Here is a 10,212-nt window from a genome sequence, read left to right as displayed (position 1 = left end):
GGCTTTGATGAGAACATAGCTACGTGTCAGGTTTAATTTATTTCACTGTCGGAAAGGGCTGTCTTTTTGGGAAGTGCTGAGTGTACAACTGGATTAATGAGACTTGGATCATAGAGTTTGTAAACAGTTGTTTTGATTCAGTTTTGATGTTGTTAGACGTGGCCCCCCCTTTACTTCAATTCGTCAAGACTTTGCCCCAATTTTTGCCAAGCAATGCTTTCTTCACAAATTCAACGAAAAACTGGGTGAGTAATTGATATACAAATGGTCATTTGGGTGGTTGAAGTATTCCTTTAATATTCAGAAAAGCATTATTTAGATATACCTGTATGATCGAATTTGAACCTGTCTCTCCCCCCATCTTTTCAATATCAACAATACATTTATATCAATACACTGCCGTCAGTCTGAGATAAGAAAACTTCATCAAATAAGAACTGTTTAAGCATCTTTATTCACATTATCACAAATTACAAAACACAACAGGCAACTCATTGACCTATTGTAACTGAATAACAGTTAATAAAAAGAAGTATGTCAAAATATACAGTTTAAATGCTATGTAATAATACTCTGATATGCTTGAAACAAAAATGGAAGCATTACATTCTTTATGCTGTAGTTACTGTGTTTGAACTGCAGGAGGCAATGTGTAATTACATTTCTAACACTGAGAGCTCAACTAAAGGGAACGTCTCCTTCTTATTCAAAGACATTTACTGGACCACTAAAATAAAAAATGTAGTGAAGTGAAATGTTTTATCCATATGTTTGTGTCTTTGTTTTTTTCCCATTCAGAGTGAGTTGGAATATTTGTCAAAATGATTGAAGATCTAAATCAATCAGATCTAATATCTTTTCTCCCTGGTAACTTTTACTCCTTTTTAGCCTTGACAAAAAACACCCCAGACACGTCATCGACCCCCACCCTCATGTCCGGAGGCAGTGTGTAAACCTCCAGCCTGATCAGGATGTAGCCGTTCTCCTTCAGACTAGCACAGACCTCGGCCTCGTTCAGTGGGACCACTGGGATTTTTACCCCAGGCCCCCCAAAGTAGTAACTCTCGCCCAGGGCTCCGATGAGCAGGAGGTGGCCACCGGGCCGAAGGAGCCTCCCAATGTGGCCCAGGGCCCTGGTGAAGGCAGGCAGGTCAGGGCTGACACTCTCCAGACAGAAGGAGGACACGAGACAGTCGGCCCCTGCTGAAGGAAGGGCGTCAGGAGCCAGAGGCTGAGGGCGGTGCACGTCGATGGGGATGATATCAGTGATGACCTGCCGTAGCTTGGCAGCTTTCTCTGTCCATGCCGAAGGCCTGGGAGACAATATGAAATCACCAACATAGAACAAAACAGTTATTTTAAATGCACAACACAGCATTAACCTGCATGTGTTCTGCAGCATTCTCAGTACAACTCACACCCTGTGTCAGTCCCCCAGTTTGGTTCAGAACTGATAACATTTTGTGCAGATGTTCATGATCCCCAGAGGATGAATCCCAACAACTCAACCCCAAACCTTTCACTTATTAAGTATCTCTACATCTTCTTGATCAATTGGTACAAAACATTTGCGCTTCCCAAATCATGTATTCTACTAACTTTGGTGATTTTTTTCTGCCGTGCCACCATGAGGTCACCATGTGGTTCTGAGTGCAATGTCTCAACAAGTGTTTACAGGGAGTGCCATAAAATTTGGTACACACATTCATGAACAACTCAGGATAAATTATAATTAGTTTGGTTATCCCCTGACTCTCCATCTAGCCTTGGGGTGTCAAACATATGCCCCGTGGGCTAGAATCAGCCTGACAAAGGGTCCAGTACGGCCCACTGGATGACTTTGCACACCTAATATCAGCCTTTATTTAATCAGGTAAGTCACTGAGATTGAGCTCCCATTTTCAAGAGAAACCTAATATAATATAACATAACATAACATAACATAATAATGAGCCAGTTAAAACAAGTTAAAAACAGTAACAATTAAAATCAGTCAGGTTTTTTTTTTTTACTATGATTTAGGTTTAATATTGATGCACTTGTGAAAGCTAACAGTTGGCATGTTTTAGGAGCAACCTTAAACAGTGAGTAGCCTAATTCATGTAAAATGACGCTTTTCCACTGACTGGATGCAGTTCTATGAATGATAACAATCAATACTATTGTGGTCATATTTAAGATATTAAATATTGTGCAAACTATCGTCAATCAGCAGCTTCAGTGCAACAGAATCTGCATCAGATGTCTGTCTTAAAACAGTTTTGGTTAAACCATAATGCTAAGACCAATAAATCTGATTTATGAATGGTTTGTGAGGCAGGGGAAGACTCAACCTGCATCCTCCATAGCTTCCAATTCAGTTTGGTGTGGTGATGTCAGTATTACTATACAATTGTAGAAACATTTGGGAAATGCATGTGTAATTTTAATGAGTATCAGGGATGTAAATATAGACAGTGCAGGTAGTGCGGTTGCACTGGGGTCCGTGGGGTGGAAAGGCCTGATTGCCACCTGGAAATACGCTCATGTTCCAAGAAGATCTTGTGTTGCATCAAAAATAGTGGGATTTTCTTTATCTGCCCTCAAAAAGGCAAACCCATCTTCATCATGGTTTTCTGTTTTTGTAAAATAGTATCAATCTATAACAAAATTATATGCTTATTCTACATAAACTATAAAAACAATTTAGTTAAACTAATAATTTCCTATTTTCTTTTGTAGTTTTTGTTAGATACAGACATGTAATAATGATTGCTGGGTAATATGTATGTTGATGTTGTCCATTTTAAAGTTTCAGTTTAAACGTGTAACAAAATTATAGTGGCTAGTTTAGGTGCATATATACACGCCTAAAACTGTGTTTGTGTGTGTGTGTGTGTGTGTGTGTGTGTGTGTGCCTCATAACTAGTAACTAGTAACCCATTGTAACTACCTTACGCCACTGTTGAGCAGTAGATTGGCTGAATGTGGAAGAACTGCAACATATTTTTGATATTGCATTCATTTTTCTTAAGACATCATGCTGTTCTTCTTCTGTTTTGTAAATGGATAAATGTTTTCAGAATGCACTTGTACGTCTTTACGCTAAAAGAAAGGGAAACATTTGGAGGTGTTGTTATGAACAGGTTATTTACAGTGGTTTTACTGGTCCAGCCACTTGAGATCAAATCGGGCTTTATGTGGCCGATGGACTAAAATGAGTTTGACACTCCTGATCCACCAGCGCTATCATCAGGCTATAATTTGTCCAGAATGAATTATATTATCAGCCTCAGCTGTACGATGCATGTTTAGTTTTGTCACAGTCAGGACAGTGTGATGACTCAATAATCAATGAGAGGGCCAGAATCAAACGTGAGATATTGTGACGATTGAAAGAAGATGACTGATTAATTTTTGTGTTTGTATATCATTTTATACTCATCACTCTGTTTCATAATAAAGGGACCTTTTTTTCTCTCTTGGACGAACTGTACATTTCAGAAATATATAATTTCCTGATGATGATACCAGTCAAACACCTGTCATTATCAGTGAGTGATATTTCAAGACACCTAAAGTCTTAAGACATATTTTAAAGGGATCTGGTCGTACCGTCGTCCCTCCAGCTTGCAGACGTGCTGCAGATACGGTGTCCAGTCCAGGCTGTAGCCTCCCTCGTCCTGGAGCCAGCCCCTCAGCACCTTCCTGTTGACCTCCAGGAAGTCTGTGAGGAGCACCTTGTTGAAAACCTCACAGCCACTCAGCACCTGGTACAGGGTGGGACCTGACCCTATGTCCACCAGCAGCTCACCACTCACATCACCTGGAGAGGAAAGACAGAGGACAAGTGAGACACTGAGACAGATCTAATTTGGGGTTTTTTTAAATGGAAATGCCTTGATTAATTTGCAGCTCCTATTCAGATAAGTCAACGCTATTATGAACAAGTTAGATGTGTTGAAGGTTGTGATCATTTGTACTGTTCAAAGGTGAAACAGTGAACATGTGTCTGCTTTATCTTAAACTATATTAAGAGTTACTGTATCATAATGGCTTCAGAATATCAATGAAATAAAACACATGTTTAAGGAAGAATGCTTCTATATAAATTAAAATACATTTATCTGGTCTTAGCATCCATTCAAGGAAAACTTCACAGACATGTAAAAAAAATTATTAAAAATAAACAAACACATTTTCTGGAATAATTTTAGGTAACACTGCATGACTAATTGATTTACAAAAGTATTTTTTTTTGGGTAGACTATTCCTTTAAGCCTCACCAAAAATACTGCTTAATCCTACTTTATCACCAATCATTTCCTTTTAGTAAATGAAATATTATTTTACAGTGTTTGACTGTGCTATATAAATCCACTGACTAAAACTTGTTGCACTACTTTGCTAAGACAATATCAAAATTTTGAATGACATATTCAAATCCAGATCACATTTTTTTTTTTTTTTTAAAGATTATTTTTCTGGGCTTTTTGCCTTGAATTGACAGGACAGTGTGTGAAATGGGGAGACAGAGAGAGAGAATGGGGACTGACACGCAGCAAAGGGTCACAGGCCGGACCGAACCTGCGACCGCTGCAGCGAGGCAATGCCTCTGTATATGGGGCACCGGTACTATCCACTACGCCAAATGCAAAATATGTAAATCGATTTGATACTGTATACAGTTTTCCATTTAATTCAGCCTGTTTGGTATGCTGGCTAATGCTCAGAGGAACCCCAAATTGCTCCCAATGGCTGTTCCATTGGTATGTGAGAGAGTGTGAATTGTCACTGAGCAGCAGGTGGCACCTTGTATGGTAGCCTTGGTTACCAGTGTGTGAAGGTGTGTGTGTGAATGGACGAATGTGACATGTAGTGTAAAAGTAGTTTGAGTTGTCGGAAGACTAGAAAGGCACTATACAAGTGCAGTCCAGGTGGCATGTCTGGAAATTTTGAGGTCTGAGTTCAAGGACAACAACAACAACAACAAAGATGTCTGGGCGTGAACAGTGTTTGGAGCCAGCTTCGGTGCATGTGAATAAAAAGTTGACTCAGTATTTTCATCTACAGATTATTGTGGGAAAGAGTGAGAACAGAAAAGAAACAGTCTGGAATGTCTTCCTCTTACAGAGGTCAAAGTATTGGTGTTGACTTAAAAGACACACATGATATAACACGAGAGATTATTAAATCAAGTCATCAGTTTCACTCCATATTTTTTAGCCTTTTAACTAAGCTTAGAGTAATTTTGATATTTTACGATCTATGGTCAGTCCGTCTCCTTACCTTCAGTGAAAGCTCGATGCAGACATGCCAGTTTCCACGGCACAATGCTGTCCTTTCTTCCAAAGTCAGCCCGTGGTGGCGTGTAGTTATACTGCAGATACGCTGCAGGATCAAACCCCTTGTAGTGGGCTGCCATAGCCGCCACCCCATTCTCTTTTCCCTTTGCTTCCATCTTCCTTGTTCCCTGTGCGACTGTATTTAACACCCTCTGTTTAGTCGTGAGCCTTCAGGTGCACTGCTACCCCATCAGCCACCTTATATACCTGTGTAGTGGGTGTTTCCGTGCCATTTTGTGTGTGTCTGTGCTTGGGGCCACTCATGGCCAGAGATAGCAATCCTGTTTTTGGGTCCGTGTTGCAGCCTGATAGCATTTGTTCTGTTAACGTCCTCTGCCCCGGGGCGCTGATACCATCAGATCAGGGGGGCTTCCTCCAACACTAGACCCACTAATGGACTCCTCACATGGTTTTCAGGTCTCCCACCCACCTCTCAGGGGCCATCCATATCTCCACAATCATTCTAAAGGGCCTTTTACAATCAAACAATAGGCCAGTTTTGTCTCAGGCAGACCTGTTTAAAAGACACAAACAGGTCTGTGTCCATCTCCATGTAGCCATCTTACTTTGATGATGTTTAGTGGTGGAGAGATGGAGAGTGGAGAGTGGTGGTGAGGGAAAGGAAAAGTGTTTCACATTGACAGGTGATATTTGATGATTTTAAGTTCAGAGGTCATCGCAGGGCACAGAAAGAAACTGTTACATTTTAAATTTGAATGGTTTCACTAAGTATGTCAAATAAGAGCAAGATGACAGCCAAATGGAAACCGAGAACGCCGTGGTTTAAATTATCTGGAGATCAGGAGATAATTATTTCATTTATTTCATTATCTTGAGAAAAGGAGCGTTGTTATCTCGAGATAATGAGATAATCAGCCCGTTATCACAAGAAAACTAAAGGTTGTTTCCTCTTATTTACAATGTTTATCAGAGATCAGGAGTGCTATGCCAGCATGGATACATGGTGTCTTGAGAACTATAGCAACTGATTTAAGATGAAAATGACGGATCAAGGAGAACCATACATATATAAACCACCATACACAGGCAGAAACTGCAGTTATGAGTCCATGACAGTCATTACAGTGATCTTGAAGGCTGAAATCAGGTGTGATCAAATGAACCAGATGCTCGTTTTTGAGTTCTCCAAAATTATCCTGTGATCTCAAGAACAAAAGTCGATGATTTGATTTTACACACACCTTAAGGTGCAACCTAGACACATCATCACTGATGGAACCTGTGGTCATCGGGTGTGTCGGGTCTCTCAACATCACACACCCTTGCCCAGGTGACCCAGCCAGGGTTGATCAGACCCCAGCCTGTGTCTAGGTGGCTAGTGTGGTCCATGGATCACCCCTTTTGATCCACAGCCATCTTGATGCCCTCTTAGCAGCATCAGTGATGTCCTTGATGGCCCTGGAGTTACTGTGCAGTCCTCTGATCCTCAGCAACTTGAAGGCCCTGTAGAGGGACTGGCCAGCAAATCCTTGGCAGCTGACCTCGATGGGGTAGCATCAGGTCTTCCATCCATTGCTTCGGCATTCCATCCGAAACTGTGATAATTTTCTTGTTGTCTTGAGAATCTGCCTTTTGTTTTCTTTAGAATGGACATAGCCAAGTTATCCTATTATCGCAAAAAAAACAAGCTTTGTTATCTCGACATAACAAAATAACTACAAGCACGGCCATTCTCGGCTTCCATAAGAGGAAAGACGAGCTGATAGATTTTGGTAAGAACCTTGTGTGAAAAGTTTACAAAATTACTTTCAAGGAAAAATACAGGCACAAAGAGTTGCATCACTTTTTCTTTGGATTTACCATTTTTCCAGTAGGTATACACTCTGGAGACAACGTATAAGAAGTATTGGAAACAAATGCAAATTACAATTCTGGTTTACATAATATTTAAATCCACAGCTGGATATAAAATATAGGAATTTAAACAGGTGTTTACCTGATTAAAACATTAATGTACATGTAAAGTTATTCAGCGTTTTAATGTTTGTTTTAACTGCCCCCCCACCCTCGGAAATAAGCAATACAAGAAAAAAAAGCTCTTATATGCAGTATGACCGAAGACCGAAGAAGTTCAGCACCAGCTACAGAATGGATGTCTGCACATATGCATATAATATGAGTGCATACATGTTGTTTGTCCAACCCATTATGAACAAGTATCTGTGCATACATGCTACACTTTAGGGTGTTCTTGATAAATAGGACATGAATGGTTGCCATGTTTTATCAAAGATTACAGCTGAGGGAAACACTAACTTTCCCGATGTGTAACAAGCTGGTGATTTCTGCCAACCAGGTCTTAAAAGAAGGCACAACCCTAGTTTTCCAAAGAGTTTAAATATTCATTTTTCCTTCTGTATTGTTTTGTCTTTTGGTGCAAGTGGGAAAGAGCTAATGTCTGGTTCCACCCAGGATGGCAGTGTGTGGGTCCAAAAGAGGTGGCCCAAGGTGGACAAAGTGGAGAGACAGAGGGACAAAAGGAGTTTGGTTTAGCACAGGGGTAGTTCAACCGGTGAAGCACTTTCAATTGAATTAGTTGGTGTCTGGAATTTATGGAGCATTTGTGAATGTCTTTAAGGTAAGTTTTTTCCAGGTTTCATCACCAATCGAGATGCAAAGATCTTTCTCCCAGGTTTCCTTTAAATACTGTGGTGAGACTGAATTATGAGCTTTTAAAAGACCAACGAACCAAGAGACAAGTCTCTTTGAGTCAAGGGTCTGATTCACAAGTATATAAAGTTCAATTGAATTAGTTGGTGTCTGGAGTTTATGGAGCATTTGTGAATGTCTTTAAGGTAAGTTTCTCAGGTTTCACCACCAACCGTGATGCCAAGGTCTTCCTCCCAGGCTTCCTTTAAATACTGTATGGAGACCAAATCATGAGCTTTAAAAAGATCAATGAACCAATAGACAAGTCTCTTCGAGTCAGGGGTCTGATTCATAAGTGTATACAGTTCAAGGGGGCCTGGAACTGACTCAAAATGTGGGATACTCGTGCGGATGTAATCTCAGAGAACTTCGAGCGCCACAGAATGAGGAAGGACTTGTATCCAACTTGGTAACCATCCAGTATCACAAGCACTCACTTTCTTTTAAAGGGCTTACTTCAATCACAGAGTCTTGTGAAATTAGTAAAGACGTATGCTGTTTGTACACTGCTGGTTTACATTTAATTTGTATGTCCAATTTGGCAGTGTTACACCTGCTCTACTAAATGAATGTAGTGCCTCACATGACATGTATTTCCAGTTTGAGCCGACTCAGGATGTCAACAAACAAACTCATCTCCTCACTTCACTGCGGATGTTTATTGTTATGGTTATTTGGTGCCAGGGAATGGGACAAATCTTATTTATGGCTCCATTAAAATAGCTTCGTAATTTTTTTTTAAAACCACCAGCCACAATGGCCAGCTGACTAAACAGCGAGCTTCATCCCCTGATTGAATTAATTTTCTGTCTATTCCCAGCGTATCCCGAAGCAGCAGCTGAACCAATGTGGAACACAGCCATGTAGTAATCAAACGTATTCTCCCCAGGAGTCTCTTAACACCTCGCTCATCCCTGGCAGCTGAGCTGGAATCCCAAACACTCACACACACACACACACACACACACACACACACTGACCCTCTTCAGACATCCAAAATATTGCAGTGTCCAAGGGAGACGAGGTATTTTGGATGTGCAGCTCTGCCAGGTGATGTAGTTAAAATTAGGAGATTACAATTAGAGTCAGACGGGGTGAAAGGGGTCGAGAGTTTTCATTTCCAGGAGAATGTGAATCCAAAGCTTATAAATTCCATTTGGCATAACTTCTGAGTCGTCAAACAGTCGGTGCTTATGGTTTTTGGACAGAAGTGTGAGTTGAAAAGCTCCAAAATACTCCCATTTGCAAATGCAACTCTAGGGAGAAACAAAACAGCTTATATTTAAACACACTGGTATAATATTTAATATATTTACAGTACATTAATCAGCAAAAATGTTAAGATTAACAGAAAAGTGGTCAATTACAATTGACGCAGACTATATTAAATTTTTATTTTAACCTTTGTCTTCTCTGCAGTTGCCCAAATTTCTATACAAAATCTATCTTGACACAAATATAAAGAAAAAAACATGTCATTAAAAACTATCGTTTGAAAGCACCAACAAATAACAATTTGAAAGCATTAATCTAAAATCTTTTAATAGTAATAATTAATGTCTGTGTGAAATTAAAATAATTTTTAAAACCATAATTAAACATATTGATTATTATCATATGTCATACTTTTTAGCCAATAAAACTAATCACATTTTATCATAATTAATTAAGCTACAAACAAACAAAAGTTTTATAATATCATAATTTGCATTTGTTGAAATATCTTGTATGGTTAATAATTCTCAGGCTGAGAACCGTGGCATCCTTGCCATCTTCACCACAGTCTTCCTTTCACTCTTCTCCAACACAACGCTCTTTGGTGTCATGGTCACACGGCAAACTTCCTTCTGGATATGAGCTGGGCCTCGCTGCACCTTCGGCCCCACAGCGGGAGGCTCGGAGACTGATGGCTGATGGGGTCTTCTGGTTGAGCTTGTTTTGGGATGTGGGTAATTCCTGCTGATGGCCCCCGAGAGGAATCGCTGGAGGAGCCTCCTGGCCTCCCAGTGTATTTCTGAGCGCTCTGCCTCTGTCACTGCCAGCCTGTAAAAGAGTCACACAAGCACACACGATGTCTTTCTCAGCATGCTGGTTAAGTGTCATCGCAAACATGCTTGCCCCATCACTGTGTACACCCTTGCTTCATTTTTAAAGGTTCCGTGTGTCAGATTTGGGGAAATCTACTGGCAGAAATGGAGTATAATAATCGTAACTATGT

General features: G+C 40.3%; 2 protein-coding genes across 2 annotated transcripts in view; both read right to left on the bottom strand.

Moving 5' to 3' along the window:
- Positions 1–10,212, bottom strand: part of LOC126400085 (neurogenic differentiation factor 2-like) — a 130,834-nt gene that overhangs the window by 40,601 nt on the left and 80,021 nt on the right. The window lies entirely within an intron of this gene.
- Positions 436–5,486, bottom strand: LOC126400086 (phenylethanolamine N-methyltransferase). The gene is made up of 3 exons (XM_050060545.1): positions 5,269–5,486; positions 3,595–3,805; positions 436–1,313 (listed from the first exon to the last, which is right to left on the bottom strand). Exons 1-3 carry the CDS (start codon positions 5,438–5,440, stop codon positions 875–877), a joined length of 822 nt encoding a protein of 273 aa, XP_049916502.1. The 5' UTR covers positions 5,441–5,486; the 3' UTR covers positions 436–874.

Source organism: Epinephelus moara, chromosome 13, assembly GCF_006386435.1.
Source record: "Epinephelus moara isolate mb chromosome 13, YSFRI_EMoa_1.0, whole genome shotgun sequence".
In the NCBI taxonomy this organism is placed as follows: Eukaryota; Metazoa; Chordata; class Actinopteri; order Perciformes; family Serranidae; genus Epinephelus; species Epinephelus moara.
The sequence above is the reverse complement of the archived record's forward strand: the minus strand, read 5'-3'. Positions and strand labels throughout refer to the sequence as shown.